The following is a 26,871-nucleotide window of genomic DNA, read 5'->3' on the forward strand; positions in this document are numbered from 1 at the left end:
AAAATAATGCCTGTGCAGTGGGTAAAAGATGAAATGCCCAAGAAAGTGGTTCAGAATTACAAGCACATTAATTTATTAAAGCAATTCTTCCAAATTGAATAACAAATCAGGACTAGTTGCCTTCCTCAGCTTTGTCACTGAACCCCAAATACAGGGGGAGACATTTTTACACGTTAAAAAGTTAATTAAATTTGACCAACAAATTAAAAGAAAATAATTAACAAGGATAAAAACACAGGAAATATGATTTCTAATTGGAGGAAATATTAGGAACTTTCAAAGTTGGGAGGGAGAGAATGAATAGATACATCTATTTCCTGAAATCAGGAAAAAGATGTGTTCAAACTCTCATGCCTCCAAGTGTCTGTATTCAATATTAGGCACATGGAAACTATAACTATAAAAGCAGTAGGGAGTCAGTTTTCAGGTACCATATATGGGTTGGTTGGGATGTACAGTTGTGAAAAAACATGCATTAGTCTTTGGATTTGACTGTGTTTCTTGACAACACAATCTTGGTCCTTATCTAAGAGTTTCTAAGCAATAGGCAGAAATGGTCCAGCTTCCTAGTCCTGTAGGACTAGGTTAAAACAATACAAAAAGGTCCTCTCATAATTTACACAATTCTCACAAGTCAGAAATTGGATTGAATCCATAACTGAACAGAAAGGAAACTGAGCTACCTCCAGAACTGCGTCACAAGATAGTCAATGTGTTTCATTTAATTCCCACTACTTACTTTCTTTTCCAATCACTTGAGTTCTTTCAATAATTTTAATTTCATATCATCTTCATTAGTGTTACATTTACCCTTTTCATTTTTGATATGAGCAACTTGTTTTTTTTCCCTTTCTTTTAAAAAATTAGGTGATGGTTTAAACTTTTATTGTTTTTTTTTTTCCCCATGAAAACAGCTCCTACCTTTTTTTATTGGCCCACTATATATTTTTTTAAACCCTTATACTTCGGTGTATTGTCTCATAGGTGGAAGAGTGGTAAGGGTAGGCAATGGGGGTCAAGTGACTTGCCCAGGGTCACACAGCTGGAAAGTGGCTGAGGCCGGGTTTGAACCTAGGACCTCCTGTCTCTAGGCCTGACTCTCACTCCACTGAGCTACCCAGCTGCCCCTTATATTTTTATTTTTAATTTTATTAGTCTCTCATTTGATTTTCAGGATATCTAATTTGATGTTTAATTGGGTATTCTTATTTTGTTCTTTTTCTGATTAAGTCATATGTTTAATTGATCTGCTAATTCTTTTATTGATGTATACATTTAGAGATCTAAGTTTTCTCTGAAATGTTGCTTTGTACACCACAAAATTTGGTATGTTATCTCATTATTTTCATTCTCTTTAATGAAATTATTAAATTTTCCTATCATTTGTTCTTTGACATTCCCAGTCTCTGGGATTAGATACCTTTTGTTTCCAATTAGCTCTTAATCTATGATTTCATGACCTTTTAATAAATGGATTTTATTATATAATGTCTGAAAAGGGTACATTTAATAATTTCTATTTTCTGTGTTTTGGTTATGAAGTTTTTTGTGGTCAGTTTTTGTGAAGGCTACTTGTATAGCTGAGAAAAATTGAGGTTGCTCACTAGTATAATTTTAGTACTTTCTCTTGTTATTTAAGAATTCCTTTAAGAATTTGGATACATATTTAATATTGATATCACTTAATTGTTTCCTTTTCAAAACATGTAGTATCCTTCCTTATCCTTTTAAATTTGTTGCTTTGTATGAGATCATGATTGTTACCCCTGTCTTTTTTAGGTCAGATGAAGCATAATAGATTCTGACCAGCCTTTTATTTTAACTTGGTTTTTGTTTCTCTGTTTCAAGTGTGCTTCTTAGAATTAACATATTATTGGGTTCTCATGTCTAATCCATTCTATCATCCACTCCAATTTTTTTAGGTGAGTTCATCCCATTCATATAAACAGTTATGATGGCTAATTGCATATTTTCCTTCATCTTATTTTCTTCTGTTTATTCTTCTCTCTCTCTCTTTTTATCCTATTCCTTCACTGAAGTCTGTTTTGCTTTGGGCCACTGTCTTTTTCTATCTGTCTTCTCTTTTGTCATCTTGCCTACTCTTGTTTCCTTCCCCTTTTATTTCTTTATAAGGTAAGATAAATTTCAAAACCCAACTGAGTAAGTATGTTATTGCTTCTTTGAGTCAATTCAATGAGATTAAGTTTCAAGCATTTTCCACCAACATTAATCCCTCATCTTCCCCTCCATTGTAGAACCTCTTCCTTTTGTATGTCTTTTATGTAAGATTATTTTTTCCCATTCTTTCTCTTCCTTTACTCCTAGGACATCTCTCTATCACACTTATCCTTTTTTTTTTTAACCCTTGTACTTCGGTGTATTGTCTCATAGGTGGAAGATTGGTAAGGGTGGGCAATGGGGGTCAAGTGACTTGCCCAGGGTCACACAGCTGGGAAGTGGCTGAGACCTGGTTTGAACCTAGGACCTCCTGTCTCTAGGCCTGACTCTCACTCCACTGAGCTACCCAGCTGCCCCCACACTTATCCTTTTTTATATCATCTCAACATAATTGACTCAATACTGTTCTTTATTTCTATGTAGAATTCTTCTAATTTCTCTAATAATGATAAAGTTCTTAGAAGATACATATATTAACTTCCCTTATAGAATTGTACACAGTTAAAATTTATTGAGTCCTCTGTGGATTCTCTTTCATATTTCATTCTTTATGATTCTCTTGAGTTTTATATTTGAAAGTCAGATTTTTCTATTCAGCTCTGGTCTCTTCATCGGGAATTCTTGAAGTCATCTATTTCATTAAATATATAAATATTTTCCCCTGGAAGGATTATACTGGTTTTTTTGGGGGTAGGTTATTATTGGTTGCAATCTCAGCTCTTTCCCCTTCCTATATATATTCAAAACCTTCCACTTCTTTAATGTGGTAGGCACTAAAGTGATCCTGGTTGTAGATCCATGGTATTTGAATGATTCCATTCTTACCATTTGAAGTATTTTCTCTTTCACCTAAAAGCTCTGGGATATGATTTTACTATAACTAGGGTTTTTGTGTTGAAATATCTTTCAGGAAGTGTTTTGTAGATTTTTTAAAATTTCCACTTTACCCCCTTATTCTAGGATATAGGTCACTTTTCCTGGATAATTTCTTGAAATCTGATGTCTAAGTTCTTTGACCATGGCTACGAGGCAATCCACTAATTTTTAAAACCCTTACCTTCTTTCTTAGAATTGATACTAAATCTATCTATTTGACCCTGGACAAATCACTTAACTACCATTGCCTAGGAAATACACAGTATTGATTCTAAGATAGAAGGTAAGTTTTGTTTTGTTTTGTTTTTTTAATTGATACTAAATATTCATTCCACTGTAGAAGGATGCTAAGAGCTAGGCAATTGGTGTTAAAGGACTTGCCCTAATTCACAGAGCTGGAAATGTTTAAGATCAGACTTGAACCTTGATTCTATCCACTGAGACACCTTGCAACCCTAATTCTTAAATCATCTCTCCTTGATCTATTTTTCCAAGTCAGCTGTTTTTCTGACAAGATATTTGCAATTTTCTTCTATTTTCCAATATTTTTCTTTTAAAAATTATTTCCCTCTGTCTCATAGACTTTTTACATTCCAGCTGCTCAATTCTAATTTTAAAAAATTATTTTCATCAGTAAATTTTTATACCTCTTTTCCCATTTGTCCAATTCCATTTTTAAAGTATTGTCTTCTTTAGTATTTTTCTGTCTCTTTTATGGAGCTATTTATTGTCTTTTCACAATGTTCTTTCTTTGTTTCCATTTCTAATCTAATTTTTCCTTTACCAATCTTACTTAAAAAATAGATTATTCTAGGAATTCTTTCATAATGTGTCTAATTCATAATTGTTTGAGGTTTTGCTTCTAGATGTTTTGACTTCATTATGTTATGATTTCCTGTATTGATCTTTCCTATTACCATAGTATATTTTTTATCGTCAGGTTCTTTTTTGTTGTTTGCTCATTTTCCTCTCTCTGTCTCTGTCTCCATTATATATATATATGTGTGTGTGTGTGTGTGTGTGTGTATACATATATATTTTTTAAATTTGGCACTTGATATTAAAATTGGGTCTGTTCCTGAATTGAGGTGTTAATCTGTCTAAATCTTCAGGCTTTTTCACACTGATTTTTTCAGAACAGATCTTGGAGTTTGGAAGTTTTTGATGCTTCTAAGATTATTGGCTCTGGTGAGAGGTGTGGTCACTGCTCTTTTGGTATGCACTATTGTCCTTACCAAAGAAAGTCCCCTAATCCCTTGGGATTGTAATAAATACTACTCCTCAGGCCCCCTTCTTCCTTGGGACTGGAAATTTTAATATTCTTCAGAGTCCCTGATATCTTGAAGATATGTGCAATGCTACTTCTCAGGGTTTCCATTCCCTCTTGACCAAAAGTGCTCCTCTATGCCCTTGAAGTCTGACCTAGAAGTGAGTATTCGTAGTGGAGATGCCAAACAGTTGCCCTTCAGGGAATAATTTTAAAGTTATTCAGAGGAAAGTTAGGAGAACTTGATTGAGTACCAAGATAATACTTATAAAACATTTAGAACAGTGCCTGGCATATTATAGACACTTAATAAATTCCTTAACATATGATAATTAGTCTTTATTATCCAGTAACAACAATTAACGTTTTTCAATTGTCCCTTCCATCTTCCCTAAAATAAAGAAAAATTACAAAGGAAAGATTGAAAAAAAACTTAGAAAAAAAACAAATTCTTATATTGACTATGTCCAATACACGTCTTTCATTCTGCACATTAAATCTATCATCTTTTTGTCAGGATGTAGTCATCACTTCATTAATGGTCCTTTGTAATTATGATCAGCTATTGTATTGATCAGAATTCTTAATTCTTTCAGTGTTTTGTGCATGTTTAGTAATTATATTGTTACATTGTTAATCCTATTCCTGGATCTTTTGAGTTCATTCCTAATCACTTTATATAATTCTTCTTAGGCATTTCTAAAACTTTTCATTTTATCATTTCTTATGGTATATTCATATTCCAATGCACTTTTATTTGTGCAGCTATTTCTCAGAATTATGGGTAATATCTTAGTTTCCAGTTGTTGTTGTTGTTGTTTTTACCACAGAAGAATTTATTGCTATAAATATTTTTTGTACCTATGTATACTTTTTACTTTGACCTTTGGCAAGATATAGACCTATTGCAGGTAGAGTGGAGTCAAAGGGTATGTTCTAGTTTAGTAACTTTTTGGTAAGAGTCCCAAATCACTTTCTAGATTAGATGGACCAATTAATAGTTCCATCAACAGTGAGCTAATTTTCCTTTTTTTTTTTTTTATCATGTAGCCTCTCAAACATTTGTAATTGTCCTTCTTTGTCAACCTTGATAAGTGTGAGATATAGAAACTTAAAATTAATTTGCACCCATCTAATTATTAGTAATTTGGAGTGTTTTTTTTTAATGAGGATATCAATAGCGTTGATTTCTTTCTGACATAGTTGGCTGTTTACATTTCTTGGCCATTTATCAATTGAGGCTTCACTTTTAATCTTAGAAATTTAGAAGCAGATTCTTATTTTTATCTAGAAAAATTTAACTAGAAAGATGTTTTTCTCCCTCACTTAAGTCTGTCCCCCATTTCTCTTTTAAAGCTAGCTGCTTTACTATTTTTTTTAATTTTAAACTCTTAACTTCTGTGTATTGACTTATAGGTGGAAGATTGGTAAGGGTAGGCAATGGGGGTCAAGTGACCTGCCTACGGTCACTGCTTTACTATTTTTATGCAAAACTTTTCTAGCTTTATGTAAATGAGTTGTTTTCCTCTGGTTTGTTTATAAAATGACCTTTGATATCTGGTACATGTAACCTTTTGGAGCTCATCTAGGTATGTGGTGTGAGGTGTTAACCACATTTTGAATGACCTACCCTTGTAATTTTCAACCCTAAACCTTCTTAAGGCAGAGAGTCCAGTAGGACTTAGCATCTGGGTGACTCTTTATAGAATTATAGAATAGACATATTAAATCAGTACTTAGAGACAATCAGTTTTTTTCAGTGTTATATGGGATGATTTATAGGGCAAGCGAAGTCATTGTCTCCAAACATGTAATCTGAATCTTTAAGAAAAGATGGCCAAAAAATTAAGTTGCAAAGATTTACATTCATATAAAATGATTTATTTGCCTTGCATCTTTTTCCTTAGACTTCTATAGGATTGACCTGAAAAGCTCCTCCCCTCTTTCTCTTCCTCACTTTCTGGTCAGCAATAATTTCAGAATTAGCATTATCTAGGTTAACTTAATTTGCTTGCCAAGTATTTGCTTCAGTGAACATAAGCACAAACCCAATATTCCAAAACTTCTGAATTATTATTATTTTTTTAAACCCTTACTTTCCATCTTGGAATCAACACTCTGTATTGGTTCCAAGGCAGAAGAGCGGTAAGGGCTAGGCAATGGGATTTAAGTGACTTGCCCAGGGTCACACAGCCCGGACATGTCTGAGGCCACATTTGAACCTAGGACTTCCCGTCTCTAGGCCTGGCTCTCAATCCACTGAGCTACCCCCTGAATTATTTTGATCCAAGTTAACGAAGTGTTATTCAAGGAAACTTATTTTGAGAATTTATTAGCCTTTAAATATGCTTAAGTAATCTCATTTGAGAATACTGTGTGTCCCCCGCAAATGTTAACTGTCAGAAAATGTATCAATTTTTGCAATATTTAAAAACTTTATTGGTGGTGAGGTTAAAGGGAAGGGCTTTGAAAGATCCTCACACCTTGCATCCTACCTGCCCAACCAAAAACTTTTATCAGTTCTTTGGGGCAGCATCTATACTTTTAAGTAAAAGATAAATAATGGAATCTTGAATATAACAATAACAACTTTATCTTTGACTTAAGCCTTGGCAGGGAAGAGGGGCACAAATGTGCATAATTTTATAAACATAAAATTTAGATATAAACAATTTTTTCAAGACATTTTTTGCAAACTTTAAAAAAAATTTCTTCTCAAGCACAAATCATTTCTCAAGAGGCTACAAATAGGAATAATGTATTACTGACTCTAAATGTTTCCTTCCACTTGGGAAAAAAGACACTTCGATAATTAAAACCCTGTATATTTGTGGTTTCACTTGTACCTGCCCCTTTTTGATCACCGCAGACAAAAAGATTCCCTTAGCTTCAGCCTGCTTTCCACCTGCCAGTTCCTAGTAGACACAAGGGAGCCAGTCAGTACCAGGTGGGAGAGTTTTGAATTGCACTCAATACACAGTGCAAGTAGATTGGCTGTAATTTTCCAATTGAATATTTATACCAGACCCATTTCATCTTGCTCTGGAAGCGATATCAGAGCTGGGCTCCTGTTGATTTCAGAAAGGAACTTTGTACTTGGATTTACTCCATGGGTTATTAAGCCAGATGAGAAGTGGGCCTGGAGTCCTTATCACAAAGATGCCAGGCTGACTTTTAATTTTTTTTTCCATAGTAACTATCAAGTATTTTAATGTCATAAAGACTGAGGTAACAAGGGAGTTCCCCGATCTCTCCTGGCATTGCTTAGCATATGAAATATAACACAATCATAACTCTTGTAGGTTGGTGTGCTAAATGTTTGTGTTTTCATTCATACACAACTCTCCTTGGTGTCTTGCTGTCTTTTCCACATCTTTTTTTCGCAGAGGTTTGCCAAACACTTATCACAGTGCTCACTCATCACATTTCACACAGTGATCCCTAATGGCAGGTGTTAACTTCCTTGTACTTAATGTGAATGGGTTGAATAACCCCATAAAGAGACAGAATGTCTTGGCATATAAAAGAATGGAATACAACATGCCTATCTGTGGATGAAACACATTTGTCAGCAAGTTGAATTCTATAAAGTAGAGAAGGGATGTGAGTGGGGTTGTTAGTGGGCTTTCTAAAAACATGTCTCCTCGGTATCAGATCAGGAACTTGAATCCACATTTCCTGATTCACTATTCAGTACTTTATTTCTAATAATTAATAATAGCAATACCACTCAATTTTTAAAAATGATAATTTATCTAGAAATACAAAGAAAAAGTATTCATCTTTATAATTTTCAAAATCTGCTTACTTTATTTTATTTCTGTATACAGTATACTCCCCTTGATCTCATTTGTTGTTATTGCTGCAGATAATATCAGTATTTGATTGTTGAGCTTCTAAGGGTGTTATAAATCTTTTAAATAAAAGCCTTTAGATCAGACTGATGATAGTAGGGATTACCCATTACAGAGTATTCATCTTTATACTCATCTGGCAAAAAAGCCAAATTAGCCCTTTATTGGCTGGGCTTCCTAACAGGAGATCCCCACGTATATTTTTTGCATAGTAGAGAACATCACATATTTTAACTGGTTATGACCTTCCTGCACATTACAGGATAATTATTCTCCATTTCATTAACTCGGGTTTATAACAAATTTGAATGAAATTTGAATCTTTTACTTTCCAAACAAAGCTGCTAAACATGTTGGGTTTTTTGGATTTTTTTTCCTTTTTCTCCCTATTGAATACCAGTTGTTTGGGGAAATAGAAATTGATGGTTAAAAGTGAGAATCCTTCTTTTCATACAATTAACAAGTAGAATATTGATATTTATTTGGTGAATCAGACGTCTTGTTTAGTCAAAACTGAAATGAACAAGACATTTCTAATTAAAAGGATCAATATAGCAATAAAATAGTTTGCATTTATACAGTGCTTTAAGGTTTGCAAAGCATTTTAATAATGTAATTTCATTTTTATCCTCAAAACAACCCTGGGGAGTAGGCAGTATTATTATCTTCATTTTACAGAAGAAGAATCTAAGGCAAAAATGGTTAAGTTGCTTGCTGTGGGTTACTCATTTCTGAGTTTGGATTTGAATTCAAGTCCTCCTGATTCAAGGTCCAGAGCTCTATCCATAAGCTATTAATCTGATAAAATAGATTAGTACTTCTTTTAAAAGACTATATTGGGGGCAGTTAAGTGGTTCAGCGGAGGCCTAGAGATGGGAAGTGACTAGCTAGATTTCATTGTGAAGTAGTGAATAGAACACTGAAATTAGTATCAGCAAGACCTGGGTTCAAATTTAGCCTCAAGAACTTACTAGTTCTGTGATTTTGATCAAGTTACTTATCCTCCCGGTATCTGTTTACCATGAGTAAGCTTAGGATGTTGGACCTGATGACCTGTAAACTACCTTTTCAGTTCAAAAATCTATGCTTCTGTGACTCACAGACAACAAATATTGAATCCATATTCCTTCTTATAATCAAAACCTTAACAAATGGGTGGGACTTGATAGTTTCTTCTCCTAAAATGATCTTCAGTGACCTACGGATACATCTTCACCACAATGAGGCAGCAGAATAGGACCTCAGTGGTGATTTCTTTGAGAATAAAAATAAAATCATTCTATAAATTATCTATAAGCATAGTTTTCTCTTACTTTATACATGAGACTAATAATTGTTTTTAATAAATCCTGATTCTGAAAGTGTATAATAAAATGCATTTTGGCATAGTTTGAAAATCATTATGCTAGGTTATGAGAGCTGCAAAGATGAGTAAAATGCACTCCTTGCCTTCAAGAGGAGATAAGATTTGTACTAATTTGGCAATATAAAATAGAACACAGATTTGTAGAGAGCTATAAACAAAATGAGTTAAACATGGGGAGAGGGTTCATTTCCAATTGAATAAATCACAGAAAGCTCTATCAATGAAGTGAGACTGGAGTTTGAGCTTAAAGTGTAGATAGAACTTAAAAGCCTGGGCAAGAGGCAAGACATTTTAAATATATGAACAACATGCATTATAGAGGCAGGAAAATACAGAACATGTTTGTAAAATATTGAATTATACAATTTAAAATAGCTTTAACCCTCTCTTATTTTAAGAGTTAAATTCTGATCTTTAGACACTTAATCTGGAGCTTTTTCCTCAAGTGTATAAATAAAACACCAAGAAAATTAATCCACTTTGCTTAAACAGAAGGTAACTATAATCAATATTCTATCTAAATTCAGTTTTAGTTTGTCTCAGTTCATTACACAAATTCATTCCCTGAATAGTGTGTAGGTTGTAATTTTATTACATCCACATTTTGGTGACAGTTGACTCGTCTTTACCCATCAGTGAAGACAACTGTCAAGGGCATCAACGTTCAACAAATACAGGGTTATACAAATGTGGGAATGAAAACTAAATAGACCTTTGTGATTATATTGCAAAATCACCACCCATCCATTTAAGGTGTGAACTATTTCCCATGATAAAGCAGAAGTAGAGATCATATATTTTACACGTCCTTGAATACATAGCTTGCCTTTAGAAAATAATTGCAACTGCCAAAAAGCATCTCTGCCCATACAGATAACAGATAAACACACAGATATACCTAAACATATACACGTTTACATACACATAAATGTACAAACATGTGTGATTCTCTTAAAAATGTTTTCTCCACTGTGTAGGTCATATTCCTATGTAGGCTTAAGTGCACCGTTAGTATGTAAATGATAAATCTATATGTGCTATAAAAGCTAAGTGACCTGGTTATCTTTTAGAGGTGAAAAGGTATCTTTTCTTTGTGTAAAACTGAAATTATGATATTGAAAAAGTAAGGACTGTTCCTTCCAATAGACATATATTTTTAAAAAATTTATAAAATTGTATACATTTGGTGCTGTCATTTCATTAATGTAGAGAATTTGAGGTGAGGAAATTCCCCCATCAGAACAGATCAGCAATTATTATTCAGTTTAAAATCTCAGAGAGTTGTCTAGGGCAGTGATGGACAAACTACAGCCCACAGGCCAGATGCGACCCCCGGAAATGTTCTATCTAGCTGAGTGACATTATTCCTAATCTGATGAATACAATGAGTAGGATATAATACAATGAAACTTTGAAAGAGTTGCCTTAGAAACAGACTGACAGATGAGCATTTCCTTTCCTTTGACCCCCTCTTTAAAGAGTTTGCCCATCACTGGTCTAGGGTATTAAGAGATAGACAGCCAGTATTTGTCACCGGTTTTAATGAATCCACAGCAGACACCAACTTGCTATCCACTATACCATACTGCCTCTCAGAGGTCTGGACCAGAAATGTATTTTTATTTGATTCTTTAAAAATACAAGGACATTTCTTATATGAAATAGGATAGTTTGAGCCTTATCAGAACGTTTTTTAAAAATATGCTTATTTTTAGAAAATCAATTTTAATCAAACTTCAATTTTCCTATGGATTATTAGAAAGCCGTAGTTCCTAGTGAGAGTCCTGACAGCTGTAACATAACAGGCCACATGTCTCAGTAGAATAACATGTATAGTTGATTAAAGAGTGATTACTAGGATTTCAACTTTTTCCTATGCTGCTTCCTGCTCTAACAGGTCTATGGAAATGCAGGACCTAGCAAGTCCTCATACACTTGTTGGAAGTAGTGATACTCCTGGTAGCTCCAAACTGGATAAATCTAATCTCAGCAACACATCAGTTACAACAAATGGGACAGGAGGTAAGTCTATTACCCAGAAGTTAGACAAAATATAAATTTCAATGCTTAGTATTAGGCATGTGCTAATAAAAGAGTAAAGATCCCCTGATTAACACTATATCTCCTCCTTATGTCCAAATACATATTTGGTGAATGTATTATTTTTGTATGAGGTCACCTTTATTTCTATTCTTTGTCATATTCTAAAACTGCAAACATTTAAGGGGAATAAAAGACAGGTTTGGCTTCTGTGCAAATTAAGGTGGTTTCCCACTATATTGTCTTTTATATGACTCCAAAGAATACCCTCAGGAATGAGGGAAGAGAGTCTTACACACTAATTTCACAAAGAACAGAGTGATAGTGAATCTGAAATGTTAGTGTGACCTTGAGCTCTGGCCCTGAATTTAATAATAAAAACTACCAAGAAAAATGGACTTAACTAGTATTTAAAATGATTGCTGAAGTGGAAAAATTAAAAACAGGTGTTCAGATTTTTCTTTTCAAAGGACACAGTTATTTGTTCAAAATAGGGATGATATTGTTACTTTTATTTTGCCTTTAGATATATTCATTCAGAAATGTATATATGTATAGTTGTTGAAATAAGTTCAAAAATTCAGGGAAAGCTAGGTGGCTCAATGGATAAAGATTCAAGCCTAGAAACGGGAGAATCTTGGTTCAAATCTGCCCTCTGACATTTCCTAGCGGTGTGACCCTGGGCAAGTCACATCATCCCAATTGCCTACCCTTATTGTTCCTCTGTTTCAGAAGTGATATTTTTTAAATTAATTAATTTGTTTTAAAGTATTTTTCCATGGCTACATGATTCATGTTCTTTCCCTCCCCCCTTCTGGAGCCAACAAGCAATTCCACTGGGTAATACATGTTTAAAATCACTTCTAAGACAGAAAGTAAATGGTTTTGTTTTTGTTTTTTGTTGTTAAAGAAAATTTAGTCAAGCTGCCCTGAATACAAGAGACTATTGAAGGTGATAAGACATAGGAAGTTGCCACAAAGTACTTTTAAAATATTATTATTTATCAATATAATGCAGTTCTTCCTGTTGTTGGCTGGCAAGACCAGTGTCTACATAGATCCAGTTCTGAAACTATTTTCTGTGTGATGTTGTGCACATTAATAAGTAGCCTGCATTAAAATCTCTTCCACCAAACTCTTTGTAACTTAGGGTTTTTTTTTCCCTTGTTTATAGATTACCATTCATCTCTCCATCTGTGCATATAATTCCAGTTAATATCAACGGGCTTTTATATGCACATATGGAAGAAAGAGGAGGCCACTTAGTGATGACTTTTAGATTAAGTGCGCTTGCATTTAAAACTCAAATCAAGTACAAATATTAGGATTAAAAGTCTCTCAAAACTCGGGAAACAAGCTTTCAAGGACACTAATAATCATGTGCATATATTTTACTTGAATAAAACAAACCATATAAAATAATACTCATAAAAGCAATGCAGTGCAGTTAAAAGACTTGGCTCACAGTGCAAAAACACTTACAAGCAATGAAGATTATTCATGTACATTGAGCAGGCATTCAAACAATGAACCATTATACTGTTCCTGTTCTCAGGAGACACCATGACTGTTTTAAATACTGCAGACTGGTTACTGAGTTGCAACACTCCTTCTTCTGCAACAAGTATGAGAAAATATGGTACACTGCATGTGTGTGGCTGTGTGGGTTTGCCCTTAGAGTTTGTGCCCTTGTTTCTGTTCTATGTTTCATTACTTCTAAGAGAGAAACAGGATCAATAAATACTTTTTTTTTTTTACTGAAGAGCTCCCAAATGGTAGGATATTTTTCTACCATAAAAATGTTTTTAATATAAAATTTTTCTAAATATTCTATAAAGGGCAAATTTTAGAGACATGTCTGCACATGTAACTACCTTGAATAAACTTACCAGTTACTAATCAGCTAAAATAGGTGAGATATATTGTTTTGTCTTTTGTTTTTAGAAGTGGGATCACAGAGAATGATTTTTAAGTTATCATTTAAACAACCCTAATAAAGCATCTAAGTGAATTTAGAATGCCAAAGAGTACCTGACAACCAATAACATTTTAATTTTATATTATTAAAGTATTCAGTTCCAAACATATTTTGTAAGTAGGCTAAATAGTCTGAAAGATAATGTAGTCTCTAAAAGTTGATACGTTTTATTTTTTTCTTTATAATTCATCATAATTCCATCCTTGGGAACTGCCTATTCTGAGGATTAAAAAGCAGAGTTATATAGACCAAGAACAGAATATAACACTAGTATTTGTTTTAATTTTACTCACTTTAGCTTAATTTTTTCTAAGCCTTACAATAATATCAATAATTTCTTGATTAGATTTTATAATAATACTATAAACATAGTATTTTTTCTTAATTAAAAAATTCTGTTCTCATATTTATTTTTTTTTGCTAAATAGTAGTTCTGACTAATTATTAAGCAAAATAACAATAGTCTTAGAGGAAGTATGATGTGCTGATCTGAATACACATATGGAGTTTCCTCAATGGGAGTTCCTTGTTGCAAGGAAATCACAGAAAGTCTGTTTGTTTTTAAGTAATTGAACAGATATTTTGCCAATTAATATAAATGTATCCTGTTTTTCAAGTGAGAAGTTGAAATATATTACTATTCTAATAATCAGCATATTATTAGTTTTCTTAAAATTCTTGTAATTACTTTATAAGGAACATTTGGTTTTCTATTTCTCAATGTTAAAACATAGTCGTCAATTCATAACTGCCAGAGCTGATTAACAAAATCTTTAGCTTTCATTTATTACAAAATGAATCTTCTTTACTATAAATTGCCACATCACATATTTATATTTATTTTTCAAGAAAAAATATTAAGGTTATATTACTTTGTAGAGTTACTATCATAAAGCCAAAATATGGTACTGGTCTTATGAGTTCATAATATCGTGTTATGTAATGTCTTCAGAAATATTTGTAACTATTTTTCCACTTAAAAATATTTCAAATATTTGTGGTTTTCACATTAATATGATATCTGATTGTGTAAACTAATTGAGGCAGCTGAGTGGCACAATGAATAGGACTCTGGGCCTGGAGGAAAAAGACCTGAGTTCAAATGTGACCTCAATTACTGACTATGCAAATTATTTAATCTCTGTTCACAGCAGTTTCCTCAACTGCAAAATGGGGATAATTATTGCACCTACTTCTCAGCAGGCTGTGGGGATCAACTGAGACAATACTTATAAAATGCTTAGCAGACCTCAAACATAGTAGGTGCTATATAAATGTTGGCTATTATTATTTTTATTATCTTGGGAAAGTTCAAAATAAAGTTTCTATAGTAATTTAAAAGGCTTTCAGTAATATTCTTCCACAATCATTTGAGTTGTAAATAAATAAATGACCAATCATACTACTAGTATCTTGCATTATAATTAAAAAAAACTATGCAATGAAAAAGACATGCCTTGTGACCAACTCTCACTAGTGCCTTAGTTACTTACTGTTACGTCAATAACTAAATTAAAGACCTCTTTTAATAAATCAACTCCTCAAATAACTTCTTCCTGTAGGAGAATTACCTAAAGACTGAATTTTGTTTATTATATATGAAAGAATTTGTCATCTCTTCAATCAGAGTCATCAAGGACATAGCAAATAATTCGAGTTCTTTTTAAAAAGTTACTCTTTTGTCAGCACATTTTCATTAATGAGTTTTTCTCAGACATTTTCCTTTATAATACCACTAAAATACAAAAACATTAATTCAAATGTAGGAAAAGTCAATTAAATGAAAATAATTTGTGTTATATAATCACATTTAAGAGCTCATATTTATTGTAAAGTATTTTCATTCTAGACTTTCCTGAGAGGTGTCAGAATGAATAACTGATCACTTTTGACTATTCAAATACATCAGTAAATGTATTCAGGACAGTGACAAAAAAAAAAAGATTTTTTTTTTAAATTTTGAAATATTTTACTTGGGGAGGAGGGAGCTCAAAATGTAAAAATCAAAATGTACCTTTTTCTGATTTAGATATACATAATCCAAGAGAGATAGAGTGTTTCAGAATCTTAACATTCAAGGAAATATTTGGAATATAATTCTTTTTTCCTGTGGAAAATGATAGTGCCTTGTACATAGGCTTATTGAACTAAGTCATAAATCCAAGAACAGTAGGACCAATGGTATTAAAGTTCAAGAATATCTTAATACGCTTTGTATAACTATTATTTATAAGCATAATTTTTCTTATAATTTAAAATGGTATCAAATTTAAAACTTTGTAGTTATTTTTGGAAAGAAAAAATTAACTAGATACTTGTAGATATCAAAGAGTAAGGTAGCTTTAAAAAAATCATATCAACTTGCGAAAAAAAAACCCAACAAAAAATTATAGGCTCTTTTAATGATTGAGACCATTCATTAATAAAGAGTTATTTATGACTCTGATGTAGTGATACATAGTGTAACCATTTTTACCCAACTAACTGCATTTAGAAAATTCTTCAGAACAAAGATTGCTAGATATGACATATTGCAATTTTGTAGTGTGGAGAGATGTCCAATGGGAAAATTATATATGGACTAATCCAATCAACTTGAAATCTCAGACCAATTTAATCCTTGGTCTCCAGAGATGAAAAACTAAAAAGTAAATAAATGAATCCAAATGTGGGATTACGATTCCCAGAAGAGGCATTTTTAGCAGATAAGGCAAGTTGTCTTTGTCGTCCATTCATCTTGAAAGACAACTTGAGCAGAATGTGACAATGTCAATATGACAGTTCTAAAATGATTTTCAAGGAAGAGGAAGAAAATCCAAAATGTGAAATTTAGTACTCGCTAAAGAGATCGTTAGATGTACAGGTACAACTTTAACCAAGTCTATAGATTTAATGATTCCTCCTTGCACTAAAATTGAACATCTGGCTATATTAAATTAGTTAGACCATTCAATTTTGTCTAGCCTAGACTCTCATTCATATTAATTCATTTTCTATAAACTGGTGCTGGTTGACAGTGAAAATGTAGTATAAATTGATAGCTACATCCATAGAGAATTTGTATGTAGTACTGCAATACTACATTAGTATGTACAACATTTTTCCTTCTCATGATTTGCTCAGAAATCATTGCGATGAGTTATTCTTGAATCAGTCATTTTTTTTTATCATATGCAAAAGGTAACCTACAAAATTGTTCATTTGCCCCTACACTGATTAGTACTCTATGGTCATAAAAAACTTTGTCTTATTGATAAATTAAGTAATTGGTTTGTTAAATAAACCAATTGTCAGTTCAGTATTTTTTAAATTTTCAGTAATCTGAATTCAGAAAAATCAGAATTTTTATTATACAACTAAAATTTGCCTTACAACATGAATATAGGAAATATTTCAGTGTTTGAAAACATTGTAATCTTTAAATTGACATTTTCTTCCATGATGGAAATTAAGAAAAGAATTCACAATGTACAAAATATAAATGTGATGAGTCTAACTGCATATTTCTAGTAAGTTAAAATTAGCGAATGACATGTTTTGGGTAAATTAAAGAATAATTTCCCCATGATTGAAATATCCCAGACAATGTATAATTAATAAATGAATATATGAAAAATATTTATAAATTGTTTCCTATGTGCTAGGCACTATCCTAAGGGCTGTGATATATACATTCACAGTCAGACCTAGAGATCTTGGGTTCAAATGTAGTCTCAGACTCTTCCTAACTATGTGACCCTGGGCAAATCACTTAATTTCCATTGTTTAGACCACATTGCCCTTCTGTCTTGGAACCAATATGCAATGTTGATTGTAAGGTGGAATGTAGGGATTTTTAAAAAAAGCAGATAGTCCCTGAACTGAAGGAGCTTATGTTCTAATGAAAAAGAAAATTATATTTAAAGGATCAGTGGCCAGGGAGCAATATTTTGGTCTCAAGTTTACAGGAAGGTAAATGAAGTCATGGAGAGTGATAGAGCAGTAGATTAACACACTTTTCAGGAACAATGATGGACCTTATTTGTTTGTAGAATTGGAGTATGTATCAAGTTTTGAAAAAAAAAGCAAGGGAAGTATGTATTTCATGAAATTTCAGAAATGGTTAAATGAAAAAAAATCCATAGATATAGATTTTTGAGATATCCTTTGGTAAAAATGAGTTAGGATTTCTGTTTCTCCTAGTTTGCTTGGCTGCTCTGCATGTTTACAATTACTGAAAAAAATAATTATAATTACTTTGTATCCTCTATTGATGCTGTAAATGTAAAACTAACTTGTTTCCTAGTAATTAACGAAATAATCCAGCTAATGAAGGAAAATGCATTTTAACCATTTTGTCTCTCTTTCTTTCTGCAACACTAATTATTTTCTATCATCTTTATACAAATAATTCCCAGATCTGTATTTCTAGCTGTAATTGAAGCTTAAGCCCCCCCATCAACAGCTGCCTTTTGCACATTTCAAATCAGATAACTCTTTGGCATTTCAACCTTAATATGTTAAAAAGAGAACTCATTATCTTGCTTCAAACTTCCCCTTTCCCCAACTTTCCTATTCATGTTAAAGCCACCACTATTCTTCTAGTTATGTAGTATCACAATCTTGGTATCATCCATTATTCACTTGCCCTCAATTTGAAAATATTCAATTTGTTGTCAAATCTTGTTCTACCTTAACAACATTTCTCTAACATGTCCCTTTCTTTCCATTCACATATCTGTCCTCATTGTATAATCCCTCATCACCTCATGCCCAGATTATTAGAAGAGCCTTGCAATTGATCTCTTTGCTCTCCAGCTCCAGTCTATCCTCCGCTCAGCTGCCAAAGTTGTATTCCTAAAATGCCAATCTGACCATGTCACCCTCCACTACTCAGTAAACTCCAGTTGCTTCCCGTTACCTGCACGATTGAATATAAAATCCTCTCTTTTGTATTTAAAGTCATTTACAATTTGATTCTTGCATACATTCCCAGTATTCTCATTTGCTCCTTTTACTCAATGATCTAACTACATTGCCCTATCATTTTTTCACTTTCTATTCTCTATTCCTAGAGTGTTTTGCCCCCTCATTTCCAATTCCTAGCTTTTTTGGCTTCTTTCAAGACATATACCAGTTCCTATCTTCTAAGGAGAATTTTTATTGCCTCCATCTGCAACCCCCTCCCCACTCTCCAAGTCAATTTCATCTGAGATGACTATGTATTTACATCATATTTATTTTGTAGGTAAATAGGTTTTTTGGTATGCTTTTCTCTCCCATTAGAATACAAAATCCTTGAGAAAAGGGTTAACATGGTTTTCTTTTTTTTTATACCAAGTGCTTAATATAGGGCTTGACAGATACTTAATAAATGCTTGTTGATTGACTGATGGATTGATTACAACTCTACATATATGCATGTATATATACATATGCATGTTTATGTGCACATATGTGCGTGTATATGTAGCAAATGTTTCTGACCCAGCATCCCAAGGCTATATAGGATACCTCTTCCCCTTAATGTCCAAGTATACCATAAAAATGGGGGGTGAGAACATCTCTAATAGTAATGACTAGAATCCCCATGATTTGTGTTTTTCTTGCTATTAGTTGTCAGTGAATAGTATCTCAGTTCCATTTGCCAACTTAATATTAATTAGTTTTTAGAAACATTTATTTTGAAGATATAGCAATAACTAAGGTACAAATGATTTTCCCTCAACAACTCAAGGACACATTTCCACTGTACCATCCTAATCTCTAGGAAGAGTGGGCTCAAACTCAGCTCAATTTCAACGTAGAATTGGTCTACTTAAAAGTGTACAAAAATTGTGTACAAAAATTGTGTAGAATTGCTGTTAGATTAGTCTTTATCTCAGCTACTGCTCTGATGGGTTCCAAAGATCATTCCTAAAAGTCAGTCATGCTTAGGTGAAGACTGATGTTGAACTGGGTACAAAACTATAAGTTGGGGTGCTGGATCCTACAGATACTTGTTCTCCTGATCATTAGATTGAAAATTCCAATCCTTTCACCTAGATGGGAAAGAATAAATTCAGAGGCCAATGATCAAAGCTCATTTAAGAGAACTAAATTTCTGTCTCCACAGTGAGTGCTCATGTCCTCTCCTTTTACAGCATGGTCTCACACCAGATGCCACTGGCAAAGGAGTCCAATCAACTATCACAGTAGCCAAGACACTGAGACAAAGAGGCTGACAATCCTGTTGGAATACATCAATAACTCTGGCTATGGAGCCAATTGAAAAAAGGCTTCCCCTAACCATGTAATTAGCAGGTCAAAATCAGTTACAGAGACAATACATGCTCCACAGTCTCTCTGAGACATTTCTCTTCTACATCATCAAAATTTTTCGGAAGCAGAATCTTCAGCCTCTCCCACATGGAAATCTCCATAAGCTGAGCATGCTTATAGACTATACATGTATCGTCACAACTCCCTCCCAGAAGATATCCATATCTACTTCATAGAAATAGATATATACACAAACTGACATGTATATATATATATATCTAGATATATGCAAACATACAATATATAAACAAACCGATATGATTTTATATACATATATATATATGTATATATACATCATCCATACATAGAAAGAATTCCTTCTCCAACTCTACCATTAATCTTCTCATTAAGACAGTTGTTTTACTGTTTTGAAAATAGTTCTTCTTTGACAATATAACTGATTCGCACCACACCCCATATCAAAGTCATCATGGATCCTAAATATCTGTGATAGTTTTAGACTAGACTTTAAGTTTCCACATATTAAAGAAAAAGGTAGAGTTTGATGATCTTTTTCTAATCCTACAATTCTGTTATATTTCAAAAGACAAATTAATAGCTACAACTGAAAATGTTTTGATATTTTTTAAAGGCACACACACACATTTCAGAATACTGATTATATCTTGATATTTTACTACATAATATTATGTCCACAGATATCCCCTTCCATGCAATAATGAGTCTTCTTTCACCAAAAACTATTTACTATATATAATCTTGATGATTTGGAAGAGGTACCTTATAATCAGAATGAATACATGAGCAATGTACACTTTGGAAAGAAAGTATGATGAAATAGCTAATTTTGGATTTTTCAGTCCCATAAGAGGATAAGATATCCCTAGATAAAAATGAGGCTAATTGCCATAAATCGTTTTTCTTATTCATGTCTTTAAATTAATATACATGTCATAAGTGGAAATTCCCAGTTGCTCATTTCAGAAGCTTTTTATTTCTGCAGAAAATGAGAAAGAAACATTAATTCTCACTGATACCCATTTGAAATAGGAAAACATTGCTATCTTCTTGTACAGATATGCTATACAGCTTTGCCCAAATCCGAAGAAGGCTAAAATATAAAATTCCTGGGTAAAATTTCTTGACCAGGTTTGGCTAATGACATATTGTGCTTTTATGTCACAAATAGCAACGGTGGAAGAATGTGTTGCATCAAAGGCAATAACCATTCCATCTGTGTATGTCTACCCAAAATATCCTTATTACACAGGCTTAGGCCATAAAACTGAAAAGATTAGTTCATTGAAAATCTCAGCATTGAGGTAGGTAGGATCACACTTAAACTGTTACTTGGTGAATCTGACTTCCTCGTAAACATCCCAAGATGAAGTTATATAAAAGAAATTCATCTTTATTTTCCAATAGAAAAATTTTCATGGTCAGGAAAGTTTTCTTCACTATGTATTCTATGTTTTCATCATTTCTGAATCTTTAGTGAAGATAAGAAAGTTAATCTTTATCCTCCAAATTTTAAATTTCTTTTGTTCCTGAAAATTGGATGCCTGCCCTCAAAAAGTAAAGAAAACCCCTTCCTGCAAGGATCTTACATTGTAGTGGGAAGGACAATACATAAAAAGATAGAAAAATTGTGAAAATGGAAGAGACATCTGCACTGGCATTTTAGAGAAAGTTTGGAGAAGTGCTACCAGTCAGATAGAGGGAGAGGCCACAGGAGCAGAATCTTCTACAAGCACTCCATGCCACTCAAATTACCAGTCAAAGTTTTTCCTTTGGACTGAAGTATTTATCTGAATATTTCTCATTCTTTGTAAAGTTTACCTAATTGTTGTTGTGTACATCCCATTATTATTAGTTTTGTGACAGAATAATATTATGATTTATGTTCAGCTTGTGGTCAACAATGGCACCTTGCATGGTTTTTTCTATGTACTTGGCCAATTCAGCTATTTCTCACCTTGCATTTTCATAGTTTGTAGCTGCTGCTGCTAGACTACATCATTCACTTTGTGACACAATGACTTCAAGAGATATTAAAAGAGAAATCAGTCCCAAACAATTCAGTTTCTACCCTTTCTGCCTTGACATGTTTTCTAGGATCTTTTTTATAATAAGAAGAATATGATATAATCTTTATACTTCAACACTATACATATACATATATGCATATATATCTATATATGATTTAATATTTCTCTCCAGTAAATATAACTGATAGTGCTGGTCATTGGTGATAGGCCTTAATATCTCACAATGATAGTGATTTTGCAAACACCAACAATTCAGAAATAATAAAAAATAGCAGGTTTCCAAATCATATGCCCTATAAAGAAATGACATACCAATATATGCACAATTTTATATTATAGCTAAACATCACTATTTGGAATTTGTCATTAAATTGTGTCATTATTTAGTCTCTACTAAAAATAGGAAAGATATTAATATTAGTAGAATATCATTTCTTACCTGAAATAGAATATCATTTCTTACCTGATACATTAATTAGTCTTCAGTTCAATATTTTACATTGTCTTGTTTTATTATTATGCTTTTTAATGGTCTTGTTGGAAAGACCAGAAAATAGGCTGTTAAATCTATTAATCATGAGTCAGACTAAATGGAGAGCAAAATGACCAAATATATCTTTAATCTCTTAATTACAAAATCAGTATGTCAAGAGTTGAGCTAAGAAGCAGACTGCATGTAATTTTGTTTTATTTTTAAATGAGCTATCTTTTAAAGCCAGATTCCCGAGGAAATTCGTTTAGCCAGTGTTTTCGATTAAACTTTACACATAAATGCATGCTTTAAAAGATGAATTAATAAGACCGTATCAAATTTTTATTTCTTTTTCTTTGCATGCACATGCTAGTTAGAAAAATCTCACTGTCAGACTGGGATGAGATCTTGTGTAAAACTTTAGAAGTAAAACTCATGTCTGCTTATTCTTCTACATAGTGTCTCTTCTTGCAGTCAAAACAGAGCCCATGAACAACAGTGAAACAACCACAACAACTGGAGATGGAGCGCTTGACACTTTTACTGGGTCAGGTAAAGCCTTAGCTCATGTGTTGTTATGTACACATTGGCATAATTATCATCCTTTCTCATGAATAAGCCTCATAAACACAACCATAGCTACAGCTGTTAAAATACTCAGAATCATAAATGTTACTTTTACAAAGTAAAAAAGAAAAAAGTTCCCTTTTAAAGAGAAACTAATAGTTATAAATCCATGTTTTTAAGAATTCTTCCTGGTTCTACATAAAGTTTTAATTAAAATAGAATTTTGTGTATTTTGGATAACTTTTTAAAATTAACATTGAAACTCTCATGAAAATGAAATAGTCATAGGTGGCTTTGGTGGTGATTATTGTACATAAAATTTAATTAATTTAATAAGTGGGTTGTGCTAGCCATAAACTTTATCCCTCCAGCATTGATAGTTAAATTATATAAAAATTACTTTCTATCCATGACTCAGAATGTAAAATTATCCATTTGATTCTTTCTAAATAACCTCGTTTCCTCTGTACTTTTTTTTTTCAAATTCCTCTTTGTAAGCAGCTGAGTGAAAAGTATTAAAGGTTAATGGACTGCAGGAAAGCACATGTTGCTTGCATTAGAACGTTAAATTGGATAGTGCTACCTTTAATATAAATGCATCATGGAGAACAATAGTATAACTGTAAACATCAGCTCATTTTAAGTGTAAATTCCTGTATAACTCCCAGCAGGTTAGTAAATAAGTTGACTTTGTCAAAAATTTTACAAAGAAAAGTTAAAATTCTTTACTCATTTTGTTGCTTCTGGAATGAATGGATTTCTTCCACATTGTCTAGGAAAGTGAATTTTTAACATAAATTTAAGGTTGCAGGATATCATTGGGTATTTAATATGTGTTTGTGTGGGCTTGTATATTTATATGGTAATTTTGTATGATTTTTAAAAATGCAGTATGCTTTCAGTTATGAAAATTTTGGTTTGTTCTTCAAAATAAATAATTTAATAACAGTTTTCTAGCTAGTGCATATAAATATTACTCAAATTTCAGAATCAAAATAAATCGAGACTCATTAAACACATTCAAATTTTTATTAATAATGTAGTGGCCGAAACCCTATGAGTACTGGGACTCCTATCTCTAGACCCATTGTTTTCCCCAATAGATTGTTCCACATGGATAGTATTAACTTTCCCAGAACACTGGACATGAAGTTAAGAAAACTTGAGATCAGTCCCTCCTCCATTTACTACTTGTGTGAACCTGGACAAAACATTTAACTAATATTTTCCTCAGTTTTGTCTTCTGTAAAATGGGGATAATAATAGTACTCAACTCCTAGGACTGTTTTAAAGTGTTTGTAAGTACTATATAACTGCTAGGTACTGTTGTTATTGTTAGGAATCCAAAAGAAAATTCTAGATCCAAAAAATGTACTAAAAGCAGGTGCCAGAATATCAATGAAAATTTTGTTTAAACACAGAAAGAGAGAATATATGCAAAAGTATGTTGTTTATATATCAATCCATGATGTTTTCTACCATCCCATTAAGCAATTAATCTAGCATTTTTCTACTACTCAAAAACATTGATGAATATAAACTTAGCAAAGCAAATATGTACATAAATAAACTGAAGGAAAGGAGAGAGAAAATTATAGAACTACTCATGTAATAGTATCTTAAGCCAGTTAAAAGAATATAAAACAATACAATTATATTGTTAATTATCATATGGGAATTAACTAATCCAAAACATTCACTTTGCAAAGGAAGAAATGGTCTCGGGGAAAAAGTCATTAGCTGTGGATAACTTATTGCCTATTATGAGGATGAGGTCTCCTGATTCCTTAACCTGAACCTTTCATTGTTATTTTATTCTATATAAAATCATGTTACAATCAACAGAAAAATGTACCTGATTAAATGATATATTAAAACATGATATTAATCATATTTAACACATACAGCTTGTATATGCTTTAAGGTTACTTAGCTATTTTAGGATTTTCAAATAATATTTCTCATAACACCTCCTTGAAGTATCACAAGTTTTACTCCCATTTTACACACAAGAAAACTGATTGATAAAAAAGTTTCAGTGCATTTTCCATGTTCATACATCTTTTTTAAGTGATGGAGCTAGGATTTAAATAATTTTTAATTTGCAAGACATCTGCCTTCAATACTGGATATACCATAAAGAATTTATTAATTTTTTTCAGAACATGTTAGTTGAGGGGTGTTACTCACTTTATTTGATAGCAAGGAATGACAATGTCAAAAAAAAAGTGAAGGTTCTGATCAATATCCCAGGGCTTATCACTGGCAAATGTGAAATGAAGATACTCTCTTAAGGTGATACACACTGTGGGCAGAATTACCGGAGTGCACTTCCAATTTGAACAACTTATCTGAGGAGACTCTTGTTTTGATAAAGTCATTCCCTTAGAGTCATTTTAACCTTAGGTCTTTGTATCAGTTATTCTAATGTTCTGATGAAATAGAAAAAATGTTTGCAATTTTTTAAGATAACTTTCACCCATCTAAAATAACTAGGCCTTTTATCAATCAATCAGTCAACAAGCAGTTGTTACATGTTTACTCTGGCTGAGGCATATGACTAAGAATGAGGATATAAAAATGTTAATACAGAACTAACCCTCAATAAACTTGTACTTTGAAGGGGGAGTAAATACCTGTATATGTAGACACATATAGATCCTTACAGAGTAGGTGGAAATTGAGGGGAAACATTATCAGCTGGAGTTTAAGAAAAGAGCTCTCGTTGAAGATATTCCTTGATATGAGAATTGGTACCGCTGTGGTGGCATTTTCATAATGGTGTCCAGATTCGCAAACTAAGGAAAGAAAGACAATGTTATTTAATTTCAGTTTGTAGGATTTCTGTGTTATACATATATATTCATATATGTATATATTTGTGTACCTAAATAAGCCTACAAATATTACTGATAATTTGTTTTGGGAAAAGAGAAGTTCATTTAGCTGTTGTTAAAATTTTATCAATCTATCTTTTATCACAACTTTGTAGTAAAACTTTGTGTTTCCTAAAGCTGAAAAAAAGCTTATTTTAAGACATAAAATTCAAGCTTCACCAAGTTTAGCCATTTATAGAAGCAGGTAAAATGATGTTTTATCTCTTTATATTTTTGGTTAAAAATGGCAGACGTATAATTAAACAAAGGTTGAAATCCCTCATGTGACTCTCAAATAAGCTAGATTTGAATTTCCCATGGCATATTTTTATGTGATATTTACAAAGTACTTTCATTATGATACACAGGGCTTTTTATTCTTAAAGAGGTGAATTGATGAACCCAAGTATTTTAGGTACTTAAAATTCAAGAAGAACCAGAATAACGTAATGGTTCTTTCACTTTGATTTGCATAAAAATTCTTTTATACTGTGGTTGTTTTGCTGAAACTGTTCCCCTTAAATCAAAACATCATTGACCAACATTTGCTTATTTTTCAAATAAAACTCAGAGTTCTTGGTAGGATACCTTTTGCGTCACTGCTTTATAAACTATTTAAACTAGACTTTAAAGATTCAGAGCACAAAGGTAAAAATGTGTCTTAAACCTGTTAAATTCTGAATTCCTATAAAACAATAGATCACTAGGGGCCTTAATGATATTTGGATGTAGAAATATATCATGTTTCGTAAAATATTTAGGAACCTAAACCTATTTGTCACTTATACAATTCTGAAGGTTTGGTTCTAGTATTATTATGAACAACTTAGGAAGGATTTAGTACTTTGAAGTATAACTATGATTGATTAGACTAAAGTAATTCCAGTGCTACACTGTGTACTACTTTAATCTTTTTGAAAAGTGAATGAACAGCAGATGGCCTAATAAAGACACTCTGTATGTTTGCCCAGTATGGATTTGCTCTGAAGGGATTGGTTCAACACTTTAGTGTACATATATTTGGAATACATCTGTCTTAGTCAAGACAGATGGTTAAAGGAAAGAGAAACTTCCAAACTGTTGGAACT

At 32.5% G+C, this 26,871-nt stretch overlaps 1 protein-coding gene across 2 annotated transcripts in view; it reads left to right on the forward strand.

Moving 5' to 3' along the window:
- The window catches only part of EYA4 (EYA transcriptional coactivator and phosphatase 4), a 276,232-nt gene that overhangs the window by 179,719 nt on the left and 69,642 nt on the right, over window positions 1-26,871 (forward strand). Inside the window, exons 3-5 of one of the 2 annotated variants that reach the window (XM_044677012.1) lie at window positions 11,439-11,563; window positions 13,137-13,205; window positions 22,800-22,892. In XM_044677012.1, coding sequence (XP_044532947.1) covers window positions 11,439-11,563; window positions 13,137-13,205; window positions 22,800-22,892 — 287 coding nt within the window. Of the gene's footprint in view, window positions 1-11,438; window positions 11,564-13,136; window positions 13,206-22,799; window positions 22,893-26,871 lie in introns of those variants that run through there. The other variant, XM_044677013.1, reaches the window with a different exon arrangement.

The sequence above is a fragment of the Gracilinanus agilis genome, chromosome 4, assembly GCF_016433145.1.
Source record: "Gracilinanus agilis isolate LMUSP501 chromosome 4, AgileGrace, whole genome shotgun sequence".
Classification (NCBI taxonomy): Eukaryota; Metazoa; Chordata; class Mammalia; order Didelphimorphia; family Didelphidae; genus Gracilinanus; species Gracilinanus agilis.